We start from the raw sequence: 27,140 nt of genomic DNA on the forward strand, positions 1-27,140 counted from the left end.
CTGATAAGATAAGACGAGTTGGTTCTTTTCCGTTAAATCACTTCATTCCAGGTATTTACTATTATTAACTAACACAATTGGCTAAAGAAAACCAAAATTTAATCTAATTTAAGTACAAACATCATTGGTAGTGAATTAACGGAATTCCAGACCTTAAAACTAATGGTAGTGAATTTACTTATATAATTAAAAAATATCAAAGAGACGAATACAAAATGATGCAATGCTCTTTATTTTGTGTTCACTTGGTTTACTCTGTCTGGTATCTTCAATCCCTCTCAATATATCTACTTCACGACAAAGACGTACCCAGCGAGGGGGTTAAGGGGTCCGGATACCCCCAAATTTTTAATTTTTCTATTAATTTTTTTAGTAAACGAGTATTATTATTTAAATAATTCAGCATTAATGACATGTACTGCTGAAAGATCGTTCTCAACAAAGAAACCGTCCAAGAACTTTTTAAGGAACAAAATGGGGTCTTACTCTCTCTCCATTACAGGAAAATATCAGTTGTCTGGATCCCTCCTAATTTCCTCCTGGCTACGTTCTTGTTTCACAATAAAAAATATATGGCTGAACATTATCATTCTCTAATTGAGAGCACTCCGTTTGAATCGATTCAATGATCAAGCACAAACAGACCAACTCACTAAAAACCAGGTGATCTTTGATTAAATGTGTGTATGGCACAAAGTTGTGAACTGACTTTACAGTGAAGGCAGAAAAGTGAACTAAAATTACAAAAGGAGGAAAAGCGTATTGAATATTATAAGTTCACCATTGATACGGTGGTAGCAGAGCAATCAAGGTCCACTTAAAATTGTTAGCATTGTAACTTAATAAGTCAACAGATACATCAGCAGTGCTGACCAGTTAGGTTTTCTCGTGACTGTCCTTGAGGCTCGTCATCATGACGGAGTTCTGTCTCCTGCTGATAGAACTATTCGTGGCTGCGATCGTGGACTCTTCTAAGGTCTCATAAGGGCAGCAGACCAGATAGTAGTTGAAATACTTCCGGAAAGCCTTGCTGATAAAGTAGAAAGCTATGGGGTTCACGCAAGAGTTGAAGAAAGCCAGGCAGAAACCAATGATGCGGAAGTAATGCCAGAAGTAGTTGTAATCGTTTTGCCAATCTTCGTTGTAATAGACCCACAGCATGAAGATCCGCAAGGGGAAGAAACATATGATGAAGATGATCACGAAAGCCAGGACCATAACTGCGACTTTTTTCCGGGCTTGAATCTGGGTCGACTGACCCTGCCCGTGTTCGCCGGGGAGGCAACGGGTGGACAACATCAGGTGCCTGGCCATCAACGAGTAGAAGATGCCGATTATGATGATCGGTATGAAGTAGTAAATCAAGAACTGAAAAGTAACCATGAACCTCCCGTGCTCCCTGGTGGGAAAAGGGGTGCAGACAAAAATTGATTCATTCTTTTCTTTGAGGAACTCTACCGCACAGTGGGAGAATACGGTTGCAGGAATCGCGAATGCGATGGAAACCACCCAAATGGCAGTGGCCGTCACGATTGCTAAGGGTTTAGTTGACATGTGCCTGGTCATCGGATGGACGATCGCAAAATACCGTTCCACGCTCAGGGCTGTTAGGGTGAACACGGAGACTCCGATGGAAATGTCCTTGGTCGTCTCGGACATCTTGCAGATGTAATCGCCCCAAGGCCACGACTCGAAGGTGTAGATGATCGAGATGAAGGGGACACAACTGACGATCACAAGAAGATCTCCAAGAGCCAGAGAGAAGATGTAGATATTGGGCACATTCCTCATGTTCCGGTGTCGTAAGAAGATGAGGATCAGGGTTCCGTTCCCGATAAAACCCAGTATGAAAATAAGTGCGAAGACGACAGGAACCATGTACGTCTCTAGCCTCATCCAGTAGGGAACGTACTCTTCGACTGTGCTTGTGGCGTTGACAGTAGAATTGGTGACTAGAGCCTCCGTGATATTGGTTATGTTCATCTGCAACAATTACATAATGTGTTAACTCCAGATTATTTTTTTGCATTTGATTGATTCCTCAAAATATACCATGAGCTGTGTGAAAGAGCGATAACTAAAGTTTAATCAAATCTTGAACTTTAATTAATGTCGTCCTACACAAGTTGAGTTATAGTTGTTGGTACAGTTTTGACACTATTAACAGTGTCCCATTATTGCATAAAATAACAAACAAACAAAAAGAATTGTTAGAGATCACTTCTAAGCACCGTGCCTAAGCACCAGGCTTAGGCACGGTGCTATCTCTAAAGATTTTGATATCTCTAAAGATCGTGTCAAAAACATTGTAGTGCACTCAATTATGCATCTGATTATGAGACAATGAGAATACCTCTTCACCTAGAACCACAATATTCTGTAGTCTAGGTGTCTCAGATGTCGAAACCATGTAAACAGTTCGTTTTGAGCTTCTTCTTATACGTTTTCACCACCTTCTTTGCCGTTCTGGAAATCTGCTGCCAAATGTGGGTTTGGTGTCAACCTTCCCGCAGAGAACCCGTGATATTAATGGTCCCACTTTGGAACTCGTATGATAATGGTCATCCTTCGCTTGGGAAGAGAAAGATAATCTCAATCGTCACTAACTCACTAACTCGTCAATGATCCTTACAAAACGTTGTGATGTTTTCTGGATAGTCTTCGAGGAAGCTTCTTCATGACAATAAGCGGAGGCCTGAGTTCCAAGGCTCTCTGTTATTTACAGGTATCTGCCAAATATTTGAATTCTAGTGCAATGTAAGGTGTAAGTTAGGCTATATTATAACAAATCACTCAATTTGAAAGAAATTTTATTCCAAAGATCAAAATATCCCCTATTCCTTACAAGAAATACTCAGAGAGTTACTAAAACTGTCATTGAACAAAATAACAACAGCAAAATTTGGATTTGGCAAAGTAACAACTTTCAAACAATAGGGTTTGTAAGAGTGAGTAAAAGATTTATAACATTAACCCTATCGTGTTCATTTTTAAGGTCTTAATAAAAGAATAATGGTAAAAATTAGAGGTCACTTAGTTGATTTAATCTAAAACGGTTTGTAGTTTGAATTTTGCATTGTTGAAATGTTATCTATTTTGAACAGTGTGATCATATTTTAGTTTTCTTTGTTGCTTTGGTTGGTTTTGTCACATGAAGATAGTTTTTTTGAGGTGGTTCATCCCATTTGAAGAAATAATTTTCAGTTTGGGGAAATGGGCATTAGCTTTAAAATGCACAAAAGACGTAATGTGTTGTTATTAGGTTGGAGAAGGAGCTTTGGGCACATCAGGTATAGTTTTTTTAGATCTGTATAAAAAGTGATATCTTAAAAAATACAAATACAGAGTAAATTCACCGTTTTAGTACATTTTGGCAGAGTAATACTTTCGCCCAGTACTATTTTATGGACTTCTTATTGTATTGAACAATTCTTCTATTATGGCTACAGAATATTTTTTACGTCATTAGATACGTTGGCTGTGCATTAGCTACAAAGTGTGAGTTATAAAGAAATCGGGTAAACAAACGGAAGGTGAGTTATTATTGGTTGGTGCACTGGTTTGTTTCGCACTAAAATACCACAAAGTAAACAATCGCTAACTAAAGTGGCCCGGGCTATTAAGAGGGAGACCCGGCCTCTTAATGCATCAATTAGCTCTTGAAATCGGTATTTAATATCTTTTTACATAAATTATGGCATCTATTCGTGTTTTTTGGGAACTTCTAAACAGTTTTTATGTACTTTCTTCTTGTTCTATTATGTTGCAACCATTTTCACATATATATTGTGAGTTCTTCTTTTGATAAGGTGTCCAGTTCTCTTTTTTGGAGATCAGGACAAAATTTTCTATTGTTGAACTGTCAAGTTGATAGTTCTTACCGCTCCCGACATTATTTATTGCGACGCAACTGCTTTACAATCCAGTATGTCTTTACATTATTAACACAATACTGATCACAATAATGCAATATTTATTATTTATTAGTGTCTTTGAAAACCATACTAATGGCATAACTGTAAAAATTGTTTACAAGTTTTAGTGCTGCATGAATAGGGTATGTAATAATTTTTTTGTGGGTTGTTAAATACAAATATTTTGAAATTGTGTAAATTTTAAGACAGGTTACACAGAAAAAAATCTATGAAAGACATGAGTATTGTACTTTTTAATAGCATTAAAATGAGTTTAAAGGCGTTTTTTATTTTAAAATATGGATCCGTATATTCCTGTTCACGAAGTGATTGTATGTGGAAATAATAAGTCAAAAATATCCCATAAGTACCAATGTTCCACGTAAACTCATTTTACATATGAAAATCATTCCATTGTTAATATAGATACTGTATATAATAAATAATCCTTATTTTCAGTCATTTTTGTAGGACTGATTTCAATATGCTTCCAAATATTACTCTTTAAATGTGTTAAATACGTTTTTTTAACAGAAGTAATTTTGATGTTTTAGATCACTTTTACAATGCAATACAAGACACAAGAAAAACATTGTAATAATTAAATTCAGACTATCCCTATTCAAAAATTGTCTTTTTACATTGGTCCAAAATTATTGAATTCTCTTCCTCTGTATATTAGAAGTAAAAATAGTTTTTCTAGTTATAGTAGGCTGTACATCTTGGAAATTTTAAATTAATACCTGATGAACGGATGAGTGAACAATTAATTAAATATAAAAACGTATTGTTCAAATTTGTTATGTAAACAAGAGAAGTAATATATTGTCTTTTAAAGTCATTTTTATCGAGAAGTTGAGATGTTTCAGATAAATTTTATTGATGATTTACTTTGTTTTGTGAATAAGGTACATCTTTTTACATTAATTATTCAAATGTGGACCTTTAACACTAAGCAGTTTTTAGTTTCAGTGTTTTAAATCAGCTGTAATTGAACAACAAACACAATTTAAGGTGTTAATCCACTGCTTCAGAATCTGCAAGATAAAGTATTGTTGGAGGAATTGAAAAAAAAAAACAGGTCAAAAATAATATGTGCATAGCTGTCGTCTAACTGGACAGCGATTTAATCACTGTTATATATCTAGATTAATTTTTTTTTAAAAAAAAAAATATAATTTACATCATCTATCTCACTCGCATTATACCAACACCGCTGCCTAAAAATGTTAATCACAGGACTTGACAAAATATTGTAACATAAATATCAAAATTACAGGTGGGACACGAGTACCAAAAATAGAGCACACTGTTTTCCCAGTAGCTTAGAAGCGCGATAAACATCAAACAAGCTGATAAGTCAAAAAAGCATCTGTGGCCATAACAAGCCAGAAGCTTTTAAAATAACTCCGTGCTATTGAGTAACTTCCCTACCAGGCGTGGTCTATGGTAGGGTGTCTGTAGATTAAACTGACTTTAGTAAGACACATCATTACAAGCCTGGCCTTATGGGCAGTGTTGTGGCAGTGGCACCCACTTCCCCCCACCTTGCCCACATTGCCATATCAGCTGTTTCTCAATCTCAGCTGACGCGACGATGTCTCGCTTCGATCCGGTTGTTTAAATCTGGTTGTTATTCGGTGTTTGATTATTATTATATTTATTAACAATCATGTTTGTGGGCATTTTTTTATTATTATTTTTCGCTGACATTCTGTCGTAGTGTAAGCACGTGTTAATGTAATTAAACCGTGAAGGTAAATGTTCTAGGAAGATAGATGAGAAGTAAAGATAAGCAGTAACGATCGTTCGATTTTTGGATTCAATCGATTGTCCCATCACTAGTTATTCTCCCTTTACGCCGGCAACAACGCACCACAACCCAGGTTTGCATTGATATGTCTCGTATTATAGCTTCGCTGTACGCTTCATGCAAGCTTGTACGCTCTCCACCATAGCGTAGCGTAGAGTATAGTAATAAGGTCACATCTCTCTGAAAAAAAAAACTCACGGACTCATTATGAATTGCCGGGGAAATCATAAAAATTTTCGAATAGTTTTGGACAGTTATTTCTTTAAATAAATAAATAAAATAAAAATACAAAGTAAATAAATCCAAATGTCACTGGTGTAAAATATCCCACTTAAGATTGTTCTCCAATGTTGTAGTCACGTTGAAAAGAGAATTTAGTTCATAGACACACAATGGAGTAGGCTAAGTTACATATTTAAATTAATTTATATTTCAAAAATTATTGTTTTAAATTTTGTAGTGTAAAAATAAAATAACATAAAACACGTTATTCACGTAAGACAATGATTTAGCCAATGGCGCAGTGCAGTGGGTACGGCGGTTATCGCAAGATAACCAGATCAAGCAACGCCGAGCGTGGCTGCTGCTTGGACAGGTGACCGCTGAGCGATCCTGTCCTTGCAAGCGGCCCGCCTGCCCGGCCATTGGTGGTGGTTCGGAAGTCACCTTTAAGCCGTTGGTCCCCAGGTTAAGTGTTAGAGAGGGCTTCTTAGCCCTAACTTCGCCTGGTAAAATAAGACATTCTTTACTTTTTTTTTATTTAGTGTTAAAGTAATTGGTAATATTTTTAATGTTATTTTTGTGATTTAATTAATTACCAAATGTGTCCAAATAATCCAAGCGATAGTTTTCTTAACGAGTTTATAAACCGTCTACGACATCCTCAGATGTTTGATTGGTCAGTTCGATTACCAAGAACATACAGGACGATAAGAGATATTTTCTGATTTCACACTTTAAATAGACTATTTGAGTTAATTTTAAGAACCAAAACAATTGATTAGTAAATAAGAACTGACAATTTCACCGAGTTTGGTAGAACTGTATTAATACATTTTCTCTTTGTTTTATCCGAAAAGTGCTCAATAATTTTAATAGTAATATTTCTTGGATATAACCCAATTCAAGTATAACAATAATATTAATTTTTGTGGCTCTAAGAGATCGAAATGGTCTGAATAGGGCCTGTTACATCTTACTTACGTAATAGCCGTACTGAACATGCCTTTCCTCTTATGTATCGTGTTTATACAAACAATCAGTTTGTCATTAAATCTTGATTCTGCAATATTTTTATCTTTTTGTGATTTTATGGTCATCGTTTTTCTTACGGGACTATAAAACGTGAGTAGTCTTGGTTAAACCATTGACTGTAACTGTAGGATCACATTTGATTTTATATGCTCTAAGTTTTATATTCTTATAGTCAATAGAAAATCTTAATCACTTCGACGAATCCCGGGTCCAAAATGTATGTTACTTGAACTCGGCAGTGTCCTCTCTGGAAGGCTGAGGCTATTAAAGTAGTCTATGGCTTTAACAGCAAATTATCACTTTGCCTTCATTTTTCATAGCATAATACGAGAAACCCCTTTCCTTTGAGGTTTTAGTTCAGATCATCGATGGTATGCTATCGATAATCTCATCAGATGGTGAATGGGAAAATCAGCATGTGTTTTCTATTGGCTACGCCATTATCTGATGTATAAATTTTCCGCTGTTATATGTTAAATTCCATAGTGTTTCACCAAACAAATTCAAATACGACACTAGTTTTGACAAATAAATAAAAGTAACAAATCAATGTCAAGGAAACCCTACAGTAAATAAATAATTTATGGGCACAAAGAAACGACAAGACCAACAATTGTTGAACTAATTGCTGCATGAGACATCGACTAAAGGTTGTTTGGGAGGACTGGAAATGTATGTGGCGCCTTCAAGATTTAAATGGCGCTTTCGCACAGATGAGGTGTTCTCAACAGTCTTTAATTTGCTCATTTCAGAGCAACGACTACAAATTACGATTTCAGTTCATTAGTTCCAATGTGTGTTAAGTAAAGTTACAGTAATAGTGTGGTGAGCAGCGTTGCCAGATTTTTAAAACCTATTATCGTACCAACATCGAACAATGATCTACTTTCGGGTAAAATTTTCGTACCATGTACATTTTACCTATACTAAGTTATATTTACATAACTAATTACGCTACGCCTACCCTTTTTCTTGTTTCATTTGGAACTGGAAATGCACCAATGTCAATTTATTTATTACGTGGATAATGCTAATTTTTATTTATTTTAAAGGGAACCGCACTCAAAACAATATGTTAATAATAGAAACCCGCTAAAAGTACCAAGTAAATTAATAAAGAAATAAAGGTAGAGGTAGATTTTAAAATATATTTCGATATAGAGTTCTGGTAATAGCGTCGCCGACATCGTTGACTTTTTTGTGGACAGTATAGGCCTACCAGTGCTCAAGAGGAGGATCGCCGGTCTGCATGAGTTATCTGCCTAGTAGTTGCACAATGAGGGAAGACACTCGTTCTTATACTTTACCTGTACGTCTCTCATTGCTGTTATTTATATATTGTGTCTTGTTAATTCTTGTCTATTCTTGTTTATTCATGGTTTTATTCTCATTGTTTCGTGCTAATTTATTGCTGTTATTGTTCGTTGTTTTCCATAGTTCAAATCACGGTACACTAATAATTAATTACGTTATTGTTATTCATAGTTTATATCCGTTTCGTCACTTAAATAGTTTATTAATCGTTATTGCTCTATTTGTCACTGTAGTTGTTTACTTTCATTGTTTAATTATTGTTCAAAACTGTAAAAATGGAGATGTCCGTTGAAATGTAAAATAAAACAAAATAAATATCATCTACTCACCAATGCTTTCTTTTACCGTTAGTTTACTGCTAACTCTGATTGTACTATTTCCGGCAAATTCTTTTGTTCAAGACACTATTTACTGGTATTAGTTTTCGAGTCTGTCTTTGCGCTCAGAGGAAAGGTTGTGGGAAGCACACACAACTCTACTTATACCGACATATCCTAGGCTATGTAAACACCATTGGGGTATAGGTAAACAAATGTGCTTTCTAAAGCACATTTGTGCTTTAGAAAAAGCACAAATGTGTTTATGTGTGTATAAAATAATAATTGATGTAGTGTTTTACTCAAAATTCTTTATAAATTGCTAAGAACATAGCCAGGACCAAATTGGGGGGGGGGGGGGTCCAGACAACTGATATTTTTCCCATAATGGACAGAGAGTAAGGCCCCATTTTATTCCTTAAAATGTTCTTGACCCGTTTCTTTGTTGAGAATGATCTTGCATCAGTACATATCAGTAATAATGAATTATTTAAATAACAATAATCGTTTACTAAAAATTTAATGAAAAAAATACAAATTTGGGAGGTTTGGACCCCTTGGATCCCCTCGCTGGCTACGCCCTTGTAAATTATATAGATAAAGGGAAAAATATGACGCCGACTAGTATAGATTTTCAAAATTTTGTTTATAAAATATTGCTTGATTTAAACTTTTTATCAATATTATCGTAGGCTACTTTCAAGGTGCGGTAAAAACTATCGTATATTGTACTGGTTCATGAATTATCGTACCTATCGCGTATACATGTACCTAAGTCGAAGTAACAGGTCGACCTGATAATAAAATAGCAACAAAGGGTAAACCGAAACTTCTCTACTACTTAATAAGTCACCGATCACACCAAGGTGAAGGTGACCTTCAAAAGTTGCGATTATATAGTATTGATAATTTTATTAAAGTATAACTTGCAAAAGAGGTTTACGTAAAATATACTTCATAAACAGAATTGAAGTTTGTTCATAGTATCCTTTGATTTTTATTTAATAAATAAAAATGTATTTAAAAATAAATATTTATTTATTTTTAAATAAATTTAATGTGGAAGTAGAAAAATTGTCTTTTCCATTAAAATCCTTATTTAACTCAAAATATATACGCATCGTACTAAACTTACTATTATAGCTAATATTACTGTATAGTATGTTTACTAAATGCAACATTATTATATTTCAAAATTTAATATATTTCACTAACAATGTGAAATAAAACATAGCGCTGCTACCTTGTGGCGACATATGTAACTATCAGCCATAGTAGTACTCGTACCAACCAATGCTAGCGCTACAAGAGGAAACTTGGCGAAATAGTATTGTACATGTCTATGGGGACCAGGGCCAAGGCCAATAATTATTGTATTCTCCTCTGGTTATGGACGTTAGTGGTGTACCACATCTAAAGGAACGCCAGTTAGTGTTATAATGCAGTATTAGTAGCAAAATAACAGCTGTCAAAATAAAGTCTGGTGGTTTTTCATTGATAGTTCTTTTCAGTTCTAGTTTTTTAGATACGACTGTTTGTATTATATATCCATATTAACAGATTTGTCATTGTTTATAACATATTTGTTATTTATAGCATCATTATACCCTTCTTGACCTCCAGCAACATACAGATGTCAAAATAAATTCTGGTGGTTTTTCATTGATACCTTCTTTACAGTTCTTGTTTTCGAGTTACAACTATGGGCGCTATTTATCCACATTAACATATTTATAGTATATTTAATATTTATAAGATCATTATACCCTTCTTGACATTCAGCAACAGCAGAACAGAGAACTTTTAAAAGTCTCCTCTCGGTATTATCGCAACAAATACCTGTATAACAGTATACTTGAGCACACTACTAGATGTTTCATTAAACTGCATTTGGTTATCGCAGATTGTACTATCCATGTGAAGCACCACCGTGAGGTTAGCGTCACTTTGTCGTCCAGACCGTGAAGTTATTGGTTCTTTATATTGTGTGCGTAAACATTGCAGTTCTAATTTGAAGGCGTTTCTTAAAAATTCAAAAACGATTCTAATACATATAGGCTCTAAAACAAAATTTGAATATAGCTTATTTGACAAATATACGCCTAAATTAAATTCCCGTAAGACGCGCGTATGTGGTCAAATAATCACTCCTGACGCTATTCAAAAATTCGCCTCGATGAAATTTTGCACAAGCTCTGTTAAAACCAGTGGCGCACCCAGAAATCTTCTCGGGGGGGGGGGGGGGTGTCCGGAACACCGGGGAGTTGGGAGCATAGAAACCCATGATATCAATAGGCTTTTCCCCGTGAAAATTTTGAGATATAGGTTCAAGAATTGTTATTTTATAGTACTTTTGAACTAATAAAAGGAGGACAAAGATCAAGTCTGAGTGTATAGTTTACAGTAAAACCACTCTACGACCAATCACAAGGAAATTTATATAGGGATAATTAAAATATTCTGAAACAAATACAGTTTATATGAAGTATATTTAACTAAAACGAAATTGGGTCTTTTTCGTTTAAGGGCCAGCTCAAAAGACCCTAGCTTGCCTATTCAAAACTCAGATCACGCGATGCTTGCCCGCTGCGCAGCGCTTTGCGCTGCTTGCTCTTTTAGAAAAAAAAATTAACTCGAGCTTGCAAAGTCCAAGCCCAGATCAACTTACCACGCTTTATTGAACACAAAACTCAGACAGAACTAACGCAGGTTTCATTACAGGCTAAAGATAAGCGGCGCGCGTTTATCACTGATAAGATAAGACGAGTTTATACTAGAAGTAGTACCTGGACTACTGCCCTACGAACTAATAACACAAAAAACAAAAAAAAACTATTAAATGCACTGTCAGTCAGGTATAGTATGTTTGTAAGGTGCTGGCCCTTAAACGAAAAAGACCCACGAAATTTAATTATAACATTAATAAGTTATTGTACAAAATATTTAAATTTAAATCACAAATCAAGATCAAAGCTAAAACTTTTATGATACAGATACTTTACATGTTTACTGACGTTCCTGGTAATCAGAGTCGTTTAGCATTAATAGTAGCTGGAACATTTAACTGTACCATTTTATGAGTACTCTATTACATATGATTCTAAACAAGTATGAGTACATTACTTGGTTACCGTCGTTCCTGGGTTTAGCAGTAACAGTAATTTGAATGTGTACCTACACCATTTTAGAATTATGTACTCTGTTACGTATGATTCTAAACAAGTACGAGTACATTGCTTGGTTACCGTCGTTCCTGGGTTTAGCAGTAACAGTAATTTGAATGTGTACCTACACCATTTTAGAATTATGTACTCTGTTACGTATGATTCTAAACAAGTACGAGTACATTACTTGGTTACCGTCGTTCCTGGGTTTAGCAGTAACAGTAATTTGAATGTGTACCTACACCATTTTAGAATTATGTACTCTGTTACGTATGATTCTAAACAAGTACGAGTACATTGCTTGGTTACCGTCGTTCCTGGGTTTAGCAGTAACAGTAATTTGAATGTGTACCTACACCATTTTAGAATTATGTACTCTGTTACGTATGATTCTAAACAAGTACGAGTACATTGCTTGGTTTACCGTCGTTCCTGGGTTTAGCAGTAACAGTAATTTGAATGTGTACCTACACCATTTTAGAATTATGTACTCTGTTACGTATGATTCTAAACAAGTACGAGTACATTGCTTGGTTACCGTCGTTCCTGGGTTTTAGCAGACGAGTTACAGTAATTTGAATGTGTACCTACACCATTTTAGAATTATGTACTCTGTTACATATGATTCTAAACAAGTACGAGTACATTGCTTGGTTACCGTCGTTCCTGGGTTTAGCAGTAACAGTAATTTGAATGTGTACCTACACCATTTTAGAATTATGTACTCTGTTACGTATGATTCTAAATCATTACTAGTACATTTTGTGTTCGTTTACTGAACATACCAGGTACAGGTAGAAACCACAAGAAATAGTAAAAGCGTACCTCACTTTCTTAGTTTCTGCGTGACGATAAAATTCAAATATTTAATGGTTGGAACAAAATTGAATTACAATATGTGTAGAGACGTATATTCTGTAAATTAAAACATCTATAAAGTTTGAATTTGTATATTTTATTATGACTATTTTTTTTCAAAGTTACAACATAATTGTTCTGTTTAGCTGAAAACTTACTATTATCCAATAGATTTTTTTTATGAAATTTTCTGTTTGGGGGGAACTGGTCCCGTTCATCCCTCACTTCCCCTATCAGTGCGCCCCTTGTTTATAACATAAAATTGCCAAATATGAGGTGTTCACATCTACGAGGATTCACCTTGACATTATGTTATATTGATTGACATTATGAATTAGTATATGAACCTTTTAAGATATTGCAATTTTGCTACTTTTAAATTAATTTCAATAACTAGATTTCACACCTTCACTGCCGCACTGGTCAGGTACCAAATTTAGGACAGTCGGAATAATAGTAAGTCGGTATAGTCAATGCGTTAAATTATGTGTGTGTGCTAGTGTTAAACTTATATTAACATAGTTTAACACCTTCACTTAGGCTGATTCTATGCTGGTGGATCCAGAACCATATTTACCATGTCCAACCAGTAGCTACTGGCGTGTATGCCTCAGTCAACTTGTTATAAACAGCCAGCTAATTTAATCCTCTTAAATCATAATCAGGTATTTAAAATACGTATCAGTTTGTTACCAGAAAAAACAAAATAAATCGACTTTTCACCATATGTATGTTACGAGTAGATAATGATTAATTTGATAATCCATTTTATTCAAACTAATTAATACTCCACATAATTAATATTAGAAATGTATGGATTTTTCTATTTTTATGCTGAGAGAAAAGCATCAATGATAGCAAGTTATCATTTGCACCAATATTTTTGTATAGCCTGACTAGATACTTTATATTATGCAGTAAATAAAGCATTAGAGTGTACGGTGAGGAATATTCCAGTAGAGTAAATTTCCACTAGATACAAAATAAACAAAATACAAGTGAATTTACACTGGAAGTGCAGCAATGCTGTAGTGGTAATTGGACTCATTTGTGGTAATTGTAGAATGCTATAAATCTTGCAATAACGGAACATGAAGAAGGCCTACATTTTATGATTGGGTGCAGCAAGACCTTCATAACATTTAGATGGTACCCTTGTTCTTTATTTTCATATACATAGAGGTAAAAAATTATCAACCTCATAATGTTATAATACTGGGGTAATTCACGACAAATCATGGACTATTTCAATGGTAGACCTTTAATAAATTCATCTTACTCCAAGAATTTAGCCAGGAAAAAAGAAGGGGGTCCAGACAATTGATATTTTCCCGTAGTGGACAGAGAGTAAGGCACCATCTTGTTCTTTAAATTATAAGTTCTAAATTAAGATTTAAATTAAATTCCAAGTGAAATTAAATGTAATAGATCTACACACACACACACACACACATATGTATATATATATATATATATATATATATATATATTAAATACTTATATATATACATATATATTAAATACTGAAAGTTTGATTGTTGAGTAAAAGTGTTGAATATGTTGAAAATTTATATTTAGTTGTTCAGTAAAAATATTTTATTCTTACTTTATAAATGCATGTTTTTATATTAAAGGTGGATTAAAGGTTGGATTTCTCCAATTAACCTGTGTAACTTTAATGATTTAGGGTGATTTCAGTTTGTTTACAATTAAATTTGTTTGTATTTTTATATTGTTATCGTAGAACTTGGGTTTGCTCCTTATTTTTTCTTTCTTTTAATTAAGAAGCTGATGATGATTCCCACACAAGTACATTTGTTTTTTTTTTTTGGGGGGGGGGTTGGTATATTTTTCTCAAGCTGTATATTGTATATTCTATTTACATGAATTGAATTAGAAAAATAAACACATTTATTATTATTATTAAAAAGTTCTTGACCCGTTATTGAGAACGATCTTTTAGCAGTACATGTCAGTAATACTGAATTATTGAAATAATAATAATCATAAAATGTAATTGAAAAAAGTGGAAACTTGGGGGGTTCGGACCCCTTGGACCTCCTCGCAGGCTACGTCCTTGTCTTATGCTAATGAAAGGCTTAAAATCTTCATGGTTGTAGAAAATGTCCTCTACGGCCTTGAAGAGTTAAAGTCATCAAGCTTAGAGTTTAATCTTTCAAAGTTCTTAAAATTGTACATTGTTCTCAAGTTTGAATACGACATAAGCCTCATTGTGAATAAATCTGTTTAATGTTAAGTTTGACCCTTGTTCCAAAAAATCATCTCCTCTGTGATATCCAATGTGATCTTCAGCGAAATTCCTAAATGGGATATTGGATGTGATGGCAGACTGGTATCATTACCATGATCTATTGACATCATTATATTTCTCAAGAGTTTTCTTGAAAGCCATAAATACCACAAGACATTATTACCATGTCTCTAGGACAGACCACTTATTTTCAATAGACATATATTATTAGGTCAAATGAAGTAACTGAGATTTCTTTTGATAACACTCCATAAGTTAAATGAACCTCAGAGAAAGCTTGGTATTTCATGCTTTTGTTTGCAAGTGCTACATTGCTACATTACCCATTGCTGGTATACGAGCTCCTCATGCATATGAAGAATGGGGCGATCAAGCCTTGAAGAGTTAAAGTCATCAAGCTTAGAGTAATCTTTCAAAGTTCTTAAAATTGTACATTGTTCTCAAGTTTGAATACAACATAAGCCTCATTGTGAATAAATCTGTTTAATGTTAAGTTTGACCCTTGTTCCAAAAAATCATCTCCTCTGTGATATCCAATGTGATCTTCAGCGAAATTCCTAAATGGGACATTGGATGTGATGGCATTGGTATTATTACCATGATCTATTGACAATCATTATATTTCTCAAGAGTTTTCTTGAAAGCCATAAATACCACAAGACATTATTACCATGTCTCTAGGACAGACCACTTATTTTCAATAGACATATATTATTAGGTCAAATGAAGTAACTGAGATTTCTTTTGATAACACTCCATAAGTTAAATGAACCTCAGAGAAAGCCTGGTATTTCATGCTTTTGTTGCAAGTGCTAGATTGCTACATTACCCATTGCTGGTATACGAGCTCCTCATGCATATGAAGAATGGGGCGATCAAGCCTTGAAGAGTTAAAGTCATCAAGCTTAGAGTAATCTTTCAAAGTTCTTAAAATTGTACATTGTTCTCAAGTTTGAATACAACATAAGCCTCATTGTGAATAAATCTGTTTAATGTTAAGTTTGACCCTTGTTCCAAAAAATCATCTCCTCTGTGATATCCAATGTGATCTTCAGCGAAATTCCTAAATGGGACATTGGATGTGATGGCATTGGTATTATTACCATGATCTATTGACATCATTATATTTCTCAAGAGTTTTCTTGAAAGCCATAAATACCACAAGACATTATTACCATGTCTCTAGGACAGACCACTTATTTTCAATAGACATATATTATTAGGTCAAATGAAGTAACTGAGATTTCTTTTGATAACACTCCATAAGTTAAATGAACCTCAGAGAAAGCCTGGTATTTCATGCTTTTGTTGCAAGTGCTAGATTGCTACATTACCCATTGCTGGTATACGAGCTCCTCATGCATATGAAGAATGGGGCGATCAAGCCTTGAAGAGTTAAAGTCATCAAGCTTAGAGTAATCTTTCAAAGTTCTTAAAATTGTACATTGTTCTCAAGTTTGAATACAACATAAGCCTCATTGTGAATAAATCTGTTTAATGTTAAGTTTGACCCTTGTTCCAAAAAATCATCTCCTCTGTGATATCCAATGTGATCTTCAGCGAAATTCCTAAATGGGACATTGGATGTGATGGCATTGGTATTATTACCATGATCTATTGACATCATTATATTTCTCAAGAGTTTTCTCAACATACATATATATTACATTTTCAAAGCTGGATGCTGCAGGATGCATCGCAATTAAATTTATTTCATTAAACCTTGATTTTACAACGTAATTAATGACAGGCAATTAATCTTGTCTACAAATAAACCAATACAACGGAGCATCGAAAGACCCAAAAAGACGTAAGGAAGTCTAATGTAACAAAGTAACCTCGTTACATTCAGTGGCGTAGCTAGAAAACATTCGAGGGTGGATTAAACATCCAGGAGGATTAAAAAGAGCCCTACTCGCAAAATTTAGAAATTTGTTTGTTTACAAGTGAATTCTCAATTTAATTGTACTTTTTTTTTTAATTTTCTTAGTCACTCAAATGTGATTGTAAGCATTCATGCTTGAAAACATTTAAACTTTTCAAAACATTCGAGACTTGTGTTCTTAGCATAGTAGTTAAATAATGATCTTCAGGGTCTCCAAAATACAAAATCAACAATTAAGTTGAGTTTTTTAATTGCATCTTTTGTATTAAAATGTAAATCAATAAAATTGTTTCGTAACATTATATTTGGTTCATTGCATTTTCCAACTGCCTTAATCAAATAAATATAATTTGTAGGTTACATTACTATTAGTTAGAAATTATTCGATAATTGCCATGTACTATAGATCAGATCAGCATTATAATCGCGTACGCCAGACGACACATGACACATATCAGGCTTGGTCGAAGTTGCATGCACAATTTCAAGTCTATAGTTTATTTTTCATTCTAGATATATCCAACAAACGGACAGAGAAATCTATTTCTATTGCTATGAGTTAAAACTTGATAGTAATAATTTGAGGTTATTAAAATATGAATACTTATCAAAGTGTTTCAAATACCTACTAAAGTTCTCAAAAGAAAATACGATAAGATATCAAAGGACATGCCACAGATGTCTATTACACTATAAATTAGTGTAATTGTAATTTTATCATAAATCTGTATATTCGTAGCATTAGAGATCAGTAGGACTAAATTATTTTCATCATCTGTATTACATAAATAATTCTGTAATATAAGTGTAATATTTCTTACATAAATATAAGTGTTTAAAATTGTAAACCAAACATATGCTCATATATGTAACTGTAACTGAATTTGTCAGTTACAGTAATATAATATAATTAGGAAAATTTTGTATTTATTAATGATATCACGTGCTATGTTAGGTATTTAAGTCAAGTAGTTTTCATTGATTTTGTCATATTTCAAAATTATGTTTTTGGTTGAATATTTACTCGCAAGTTTCTTTTTTAATCCCCTTAGTTTATTGCAGATTTTGTAGCGTAATTATTAATTTATTTACTACCAATTAAGGACTCCATATTATAATATGTTGCTTTTGCCCTATTAATTTGAATATATTCCAATAGCACAAAAAAATATATTTACCGTCATTTTAAGCCTATATGCAAAATATGATGAGATTATAACATGTTATTCGTTGTGCACCATCTCACATTTTGTAAAGTGTCTTTGGAGTTATAAAGAAAGTTCAATATTAATATAATTAATTTGATATAATTTCTATGTTTTGCAGATATGTTCGGATATAAAACGACTCATTAATTCAAATATAAAACGACTCATTAATTCGTAAGATAATAGAAATCAGAACCGTTCCGAACTGAGGTCGCTATCAGCCGCATGTACAGTGTTTGTCAGGAATTTTCGGGATTTATCGGTACTGCTTGGCTCTGCCCCCACTCTTTCTCTCCGCCTGACTTGATCGCCCCGTTCTTCATATGCATGAGGAGCTCGTTTGCTGGTATAGTTAAAGCAAACCCCAGGAAGGTTCACTTTGCCTGGTTTATACCTTCCAGTTGAACCTTCACTGGGTACAGCAAACTCAAAGTGTCACAAATATGGACAACCCTATGAATCACGTACCGTAGATATTGAGATATTGGGGTGCAAAAGTGGATCGATAGATAAGTCTCCTGTGGAGATAACTTTTGGTAGGTATCCTAAGTGCTAAAGGCAGTTGCTAGCATTGACTTAAGAACTGGCTGTAGTAAATGACCTTGAGTTTTTCCAACAGGAGATATCTCATTTTGAAGATATAATTAATATGCATTCAAACGCTTTTTAGTTTTGTGCAATTTTTATAGGCTATTCAGAAAAAAAATCTCAAATTTTGTTGAATTTCATTGTTTAAATATAAAAAATTTTTCAAATATATACACTTAACAAAATACTTTACTACAAAGTATTTGGATACATATTAATTATATCTTTAAAATGAGACATCTCTCATAAGGCTAAGATAAAAACAAGAGCATAAAACTCCACAAGGTTTATCATTGTTCTTAAGGCTCAAGGTAATTTTTATTACACATGACTCATCCCCCTTGAGTACCCCCCTGTCTGCTTTTACTGGAGGGGCTGGAACATTGATCCTCCTTATGGATCTCTACCACCAAACTTATATCCTGAATATCCTCTCACTCTGGAAGCAAGTCCAAAGGTCCTTTTTGAACTAAGTGCAATGTACGATTTTCAGTTTATTGTTCTAAGAGATAAAAATGTAAAAACGGTCACAGCAAAGAATGTAATGTTCGTTAATCATGTTTAATTTTAATGAGTTATAGTGACTGGTAAAAATACAGCTCTTAATAGAGAATCTTAAGGTTAATATTACCTTAGTCACTAGTCTATAATTTTTGTACTCTCAACCCTCTTAGTTCTATCAAAAACTTTCCCATCACTCCCTTATTATTTATGCTCTAGTTAAATATTGAGTTGAAAATCTATTGACTTGTTAATTTTTTTATATGACAATTATAGATCTTGACTGAGGTCTAGAGTTTAACGTTATCTGTTTCGCCTCTGTACTTCATGTGAAAATAAAGAAATTATTCATTCATTCTGCTTTGCCAAATTTATGTGCTTATACAAAGTATTGAAACATCAATACATGTGATTTAAAAATGATGTCAAACATGGTATGATTTTTCCGGACATTTGCCATCGTTCAGTGAAACAATTGTAACAATCAGTCACAATTGAAACACAAAATCCTGTTTCCTTCACAATCCTTCCATCGTCAAAAATAACCTTCAAACAAAGAAATTATATGATTCTCGGCATTACGATTTCTGACAGTCTGTGTGCAATTATTATGTAACATATTAAAACTGGACATTTGTTTGGAAATGTGTTTTACAAGCAATAAAACCTGCCAGATGATTGCACTTAGGATCAGGAAATAATATATGGTCTTGATAGAAGTGCTGTCTCAGAAAAGTCAATGATTTTCTTGCTGCCACAGAATTACTTTTAAACCCAAAAATAGTACTTTCTCTCTTACACTTTTGATTTTTGTTTCTTATTAAAATCTTTTCACTTTGTGTAATAAATTTAAAAAAATATTTATATAAAATCATATTATTTGATTTGTGTGATGAGTACTTTTCCATAACACTATTCAATCTTAATCTAACACCTCTTAATTCTTAGAACGGCTCCTTCAAAGTTGGCTCTTTTGTGTAGTTTCATTTTTTTGTAATTATATACAATCACTTAAATGCATGAAAATATGACTAGAAGATGGCAGATCACAGACACTAACAAAACTTAATCTAAAAAGACTTTTCAATACACAATTTTTAATAAAATCATCAGCTCTCCTACAAAAGACCTATAATGTCTCAATAGTTATAGATTTATAGTACTTTATCAATCCACAAAAGTACTAATTTTATATAAAAGATCGGCTATAGTATAAAACATACCAAGTACTTTCTGAATTGATAAACTATTGAGTAAATTCAAATCTTATACCAGCATACAACTTTTTCTCTCAAGACCAAATATTTTCCACCCTAATTTGCATGTTGGAAGAAGTAGGTCCAAAACATAAATTTGATTAAAGTAAAAATCCATCAAAGTAAAAAAAAAATCGAATATGTTGGTGAAAGCATAAAAGTAAGTCATAACCAACAGGAATGTTTCTGTCAAACCTTGAACCCAAGCGCCAAGAAAAGATTGAGTATAAACAGTCCATCTCTATAAAACACAATACACTCTCTTCATTCTTATCTTGTTTGAAAGAAAGCCAGAACACATAGGCATAAAAATGTATCAGGTGTTGCCAAAGTTACTCCAGTCGTTAAAATCTGATATAAATTTTAAAAAAATAACTAGGATTTTAATTGGCAACAGCTGTTATAACAAAAACATTTTGGGAGTTACACAAAACTATGTCTCAGCCTCACCTAACCTACTAAACCTAAACAAAAGACAAACAAGAAGTGACTCTTTTATAGCATAATTGACAGGTACTTTAAACTGGCTCATAGATTTAAGATGGGATGCCGATGATATGTATATAAGTATGAAGAAAAGTGCATACTTGAAAATAAGGGAAATCAGATAAGAGATATCAATTTCAGATAAGAGATGTTTTTTTTGTTTGGACTATTGTGTCTAGCAAACTCTCCAAAGGTGTGGTATTGACTCTTATAAACCAGAACTGCAGAGCTGATGACACGTAAACTAGTTGTTTATTTACCAGTAATCTTTCAACAACAAGAGATCTATTGCAAATACAAGTTAGAGGTCAAACATTACGTACTTCAGCAGTTGCCAGTCGGGGACACACACCCCCTTTGGGGGCAAAGGTTTTCAAGGGAGGTATCAGTGTATTAAAATAATAAAAAATAAGACTAATCAACCCAGATCCGTGGCCACCTCCATATTTCATAACACCACTGTTTTATTTGTACATCTGGCAACAACAAAAGTCAGAGATAGTAAACACAATAATAATAGCCAGGAGCAATAAAACCTTCTTTCGACATTTCAAAAAATGCCCAGTTACTGTTTTAATTTCAACACGGCCAATTTTCAATAAAATAATATAATTGGTTGATAAATATCCTGACTCAATTTTCAGAAAAAAAGCTTTATGTGTGGTAGTGGTTAATCCTTTTTACAGCCTTTGGGGTATTTTGGAGTTAGTTTACTCATTGATGTTGTTTTTGTCTCAACTCTTTACATTTGCTTTTTTCTTGTTATTTTAAATTAGTCTATAACCTCTTGTTATTATTTATTTGTGGTTATTATTAGTTTATTTATAAATATTGTATTAATTGTTGAATTTTAGTTTTGTTGATTAATTCCATTGTTTTAAATCTTTTAATTGTCATTTAATTGAAGTAATTTATTTTAACTAATTTATGGCGTTATTTTAACAACTCTTTTTACACCTTTACATACAAAAATTATCAAATTATAAAAGAATATGAATTTGAAATGTAATAGTTTATCTGTAATTTATAGTATATCTATATTTAAAAGTATATCTAGACTTGTAGTTGTGCTGCAATACTGATGTAAATACTTGTAAAAGGTCTTAATTTATAATTTAAGTAATTGATTTATTTAATGGAGATTTGTTGAAGAAAAACATTTTTGAAATGTTCATCTCAAAATCTCCAGAAATTACAACTAAAGCTTTTGATACATTTTCTGCCCTTAATATCTTCATAGCAGCTAATGACCTTTCTTGGGAGAAAATTTTCAGAATATGTACTCTGGTCAAGTTATGACAGGTTCCCCGTCAGGATTTAGAGAACTGGCCAAAAAAGCAACTCTAATATAATTGGTTCTCATTGTAACATACACAGACAAGCTTTAGCCTGTTAAAATCTACCTGAGATACTCAATGTTGCTTTAAAAAAAGCAATTATACTAGCAAGTTATGTTAAATCTAGGCTTTAAACAATAGAGTTTTTAAGACATTGTGTCAAGAATTAAACAACAATCAAGTAAATCTACTTAATCACACTTAGGTTTTTTGGTTGTCCAAAGGCAATATACTTGCTAGATTGTTTAACTTAAAATCAGAAGTTACAGTTTTCTTGATGGCCTCAAGCCAAAATCTTGATGTCAAAAACAAGTTAAGAGATGAAAAGTTTATCTCTTATTTAACATATTTATCTGATTAAAAAAAAAAATTATAAACAATCTGAACTTGAAGCTACATGATGTTGTTGAACTATGATATACAGCACTCGTACAAGTACATTGGAATGACTGAGTATACTTGTACATGTGCTGCCTATTATAGTTCAACAACAGATAATACAGGTAAAATGTTTGTTGCAAGATCACACTGTTTGTCCTTTTATGATTCAGTAATAACAAGATGAGCTACCTTCGCAAACAGCTGTAATCTAGATTGTTTTGATAATGATAAAGGATTACAGGAAACAAGGTAGTGTTATGTGATTTGTTAATATATGTGGTTGGATACTAAAAATCAATTTATTTTAAAACGAAACTTTACAAGTTTCAGATGATTAAAATTATCACGACTGTTTTGGACTATAATTGAGAATTGTAATGGTTTGGTGTCTATTAACATCAGAAATATTATGAGTGTAGAGAGGAATGTAAATGCACTGAGTTGATGATGCAGTTATGTCAATACCTTTATTAAAATAGGTATAGTCTAAACCCATTTTGACAACCCATAATTCCATGGTAAATGAAACGGTAGTAAAGGATCTATATAATCCTGCAAAACAGAAGAAACTTAACATGTATCTCATTCTGAGTTTGCTCGATGGAATTTTATGTCTATGGAGAGATTTAATTAAATTATGATTTTGAAGAGTTCAAGCTTTATACGAGATGAAAAATATGGAGAATCGACATAGGTGCATTATGTACTCTTATATACAAGATTAACTGATCATTAAAAAGGTTACTAATTTAATAGTCGAACTATTAGGGAAACTTGTGTTCTTGGTTGAAACCGAGGACATAATCAGGATCGGAAATTCTATTTCTCTTAAGGGCCTGTGACAATAAACATCCTGAGGACTCTTCAGCATATAACAATACCTCAAGAAACAAGGAGTTATGTTTGGAATATAAGGTATTGGTAATGTCTAAGAATTTCTCCTCCATAATTATTTCCATAACATAACGTAAAATATTCCGCAATTTGAATATGGGACAATGAAACATTTTACTCATTTACTTTAAGGTTATTTATCTTGTACCACCATTTAATAGATAGTAAAGTTTGGTTGCTATTGGTATATATATATATATATATATATATATATATATATATATATATATATATATATATATATACACATATACGAGACCAACTCATTATATATACAACATATCTATACAACTCATGATGTTTGCTTCTGCCACAATCATGTTGAACTATAATACCTCTCAAGCAATAAGATATGTTGCTAACATCTTCACTGCAACATCTACACAACTCATGGTATTTGCTTCTGCCACGATCATGTTGAACTATAATACCTCTCAAGCAATAAGATATGTTGCTAACATCTTCACTGTTGCTTGAGTACAGCACATGCTAGTTGCTTCTGTCACAATCATATTTAGTTATAATATTTCTCAAGCAATAGGATATGTTGCTAACATCATCACTATGACAAGAGATATGCACCAGGGAATATATAAGAGAGACAAAACAATGTATTATATGTAATGATAAAAGAACACAAAGAAAATACAAGAAAGGGTCTATCAGAAAAGTCTAAAATTGCACACCATTGTTGTTCCAAAGACCACCATATAAATTGGGCATAATACATTGGGAAACTCATTTCTTTAAAAGGGAACTAATCTAGACTTTGTACATTATATTGGCAGACCAACCGATCAGTCTACCATCAGTTTAGATTAGGCCGCTTTGGTTGCCAATTCTGAAAAACAAATCGAAAAGAAAACCAAAAGTATCAAACAGATTAGATATTTGTAGTAAACCAATGCGGAGTCACAGTATGGTTTTAAGAAATTTATTTAGCATGAACCAACAATAAAAAAGGCCCACTCCCGTTCCCTATTTTTTTGCCGCCATCTTGTTTCCGTCATGACAATTGCCATTTACTATTGGCCCTCTGGTCAGTTGTAGGTGGTTGGTCGACAAATGCAGACCTATTGTGACCTGTATTCTGTAGTTCAGCTTTAGTATTGTTTTGTATGGTATTAAGTGCATGATTTAGTTAGTGAAGCTGACTCACAACATAATGGTTGTGATTCCTGACTTATGCGTATCACAACTCTGGTATGATTTGTTTATATTAACCTAGTTTTTAATTGTGTTAGGTTAGTTATTTACCTGAAGAAGAGATCAGATTGCAGATCTCGAAATGTAGTGTTACTGATTTTTTTGTATCACAGAACAATAGGAAATGTCCGGAAAAATCCTGTTTCCTTCACATTACTGATGTAATACATGCACCATAATAAACATGTTAATAGAATAAAATAAAATAATTTATTTTAATGAATTAGGTTTTAGGTTTAATTCTTATACCAATTTTTGTAATGATAACAATGTTATTTGGTGATACAAGATAAATGACCTCAAAGTAAATGAGCAAAATGCTTAATTGTCCCGTCTAAAAATTGTGAAAAATGTATGTAATTATTGAAAGAATTACGGAGATGAGGAGAGAAATTCTTAGACATTACTGGTACAATAGATTTCAAACTTAACTTTTTGTAAACATATTACATTGCAAATAAGTTAAATTCTGCTTTTCACTAAAAAATATTAGTATAAATATAGTAGTCGAGCTTTGTTAGTTGTAAAATAATCAGGAATGTATATTTTGATTTGTGGGTTATTATTTCTGGAAAATAAAATTTTATAAAACGTCTTCAAAACAATTAAGTCCTTAAAATATTTTGTAAAAGAACACAATTAATTTAATATTTCTAAAATGAGTAAACTCTCTACTTATTATCACTTCACTTATGATTTGAGAAGTAGTGAATCATATTATGATGGAGATTTAGAAGAGAAAATGGAATAATAAATTACTTGAAAGTTTTAAACATAATCTCATCAGGAAATTATATTATACAATGTGAGAGTTCTATGAAAAGTACATATTTGAATTAATTATAGTTCCCTCTATTCCGCTAAGTGATAGCAGTCATCTGATCTTTGATCTTTCACCAGACATCAAGTTTTATATTAATCAGTAATTAACATTTTTATAATTTTCCTATTTCTCTACGTTATAATGAATAATTTTATTGTTTGTTTGTTTCTTATGTGTATGTTTGCTTTAAAAGTTTTTAAAATGTTGTAGGTTTATAACTTGTTTCTAAATAAAAACGTAGAATAGGTATTTATATTGATAACTAAGTGTAATAATAAAAATATTGTATAACATAATAAGAGATAAACATGTCTTAATTCTTAAAAATTGAAGATTTGTATCGTCTTATAAGCCTAATAATATTAATAATAATAATAATATAATTATATATTATATGAAGTGAATTACTTTTAGTTATTATTTCAAAGAAATAAACACATATTATATATATATATATTTCTATTTCCAATTATGTGTGTATAGTCTGTAACTACCCCTCCTTGTGAATTCATTGTCCTTATTTAGAAAGAAACTTGCAAACTTCAGCACAAAATTCTTACCTCCAATACGATTATCAACTGCATAATGATAAATTTGCATATGTTAGTTAAGAACATCGGAAAAGAGCATTCCATTTAATCTGAGTTTCTCTAAGGAAATACTCTATAGCTAGAAGCAAAATTTCCATTGTTTGGACTAAAACTGTTGTTGTAGGAACGGTAGAAAACTTGGTAGGAAACTGTAACCTTAACTACTGACAAGATTGCACTCCAATAGCATAACAAAAATCATGTAAGGATCTAAAGTTGATTTATTTTAGGACCAAAAGATTTCTGTAGAGTGTAAATGTATGGAATATGAAATATGTAATAGACAGATCTTGAAATTTCAAAGGGAATACACTCCTATATCTCCCCCCTCCCCATCACTGCTTCATTCACCGATTATCATTCATATTCAATGTAAAATATGTATTTCTGTATGTTAGTCTTCCAATTTACTCAATGATAGAGCACTATTGTTGATAAACTTTTTTGTTTTTATTATAATGGAAACATCATTTTCAAACCAGATATATTTTTATTATTTTATTATTTTCCAACGGCAGCAGCCAATTTACAAATACAAGTATAGATAGTAGATACAGCGGAAAACATATTCTCCGTTTCTGGCACTCTTACAGTTATTAAAAAATAATTTGTAATCTTGAGCCTTACTAATATTATTATTATTATGAAAATAATACAAATAATGATACAAAATAATAAATAATGAAATTAAAGACGAACCCAAGTCTTGAAAGAAGTTAATATAACACAATGATTTAAAATAGCAAAACAATTAAGAGCATTGGATCAGATACAAGAGATTATTAAAGAAATATAGCAAAATAAAAAATTATTTTTTTTTATATTTAACGAAATTCACAAAAATTAAATTTAAGTTAATAAGTATTATTACTATCCCTAGAATACATAACATTGTTTCTTATAATGAGACTAAAAATTTGGTTATTATCCTTTTTTTCCATTGTTGGATAAAGGTTCATAAAACACGATAACCAACCTTGATGAAGGTTCTAAGATGATCTTGTCGACTAGAAGGTCTGGACAACACTGAACACAAGATGTGTTAGCAGTCGTCAGTCAGACCAACACACACCCACACA

The 27,140-nt window shown here is 32.5% G+C and overlaps 1 protein-coding gene across 1 annotated transcript; it reads right to left on the minus strand.

Annotated features, from left to right (window-relative positions):
- Positions 1-458: 458 nt before the first annotated feature.
- On the minus strand, positions 459-27,140 carry LOC124353718 (neuropeptide CCHamide-2 receptor-like). The gene is made up of 2 exons (XM_046803689.1): positions 27,038-27,140; positions 459-1,983 (listed from the first exon to the last, which is right to left on the minus strand). The coding sequence occupies exon 2, from the start codon at positions 1,981-1,983 to the stop codon at positions 877-879; it is 1,107 nt and encodes a 368-aa protein (XP_046659645.1). The 5' UTR covers positions 27,038-27,140; the 3' UTR covers positions 459-876.

This window comes from Homalodisca vitripennis, chromosome 2 (genome assembly GCF_021130785.1).
Source record: "Homalodisca vitripennis isolate AUS2020 chromosome 2, UT_GWSS_2.1, whole genome shotgun sequence".
NCBI classification, from domain to species: Eukaryota; Metazoa; Arthropoda; class Insecta; order Hemiptera; family Cicadellidae; genus Homalodisca; species Homalodisca vitripennis.

What these genes read in the sequence shown, in the direction of transcription:
- LOC124353718 (XM_046803689.1), bottom strand. Translation starts at nt 1,983, where the DNA reads ATGAACATAACCAATATCACGGAGGCTCTAGTCACCAATTCTACTGTC.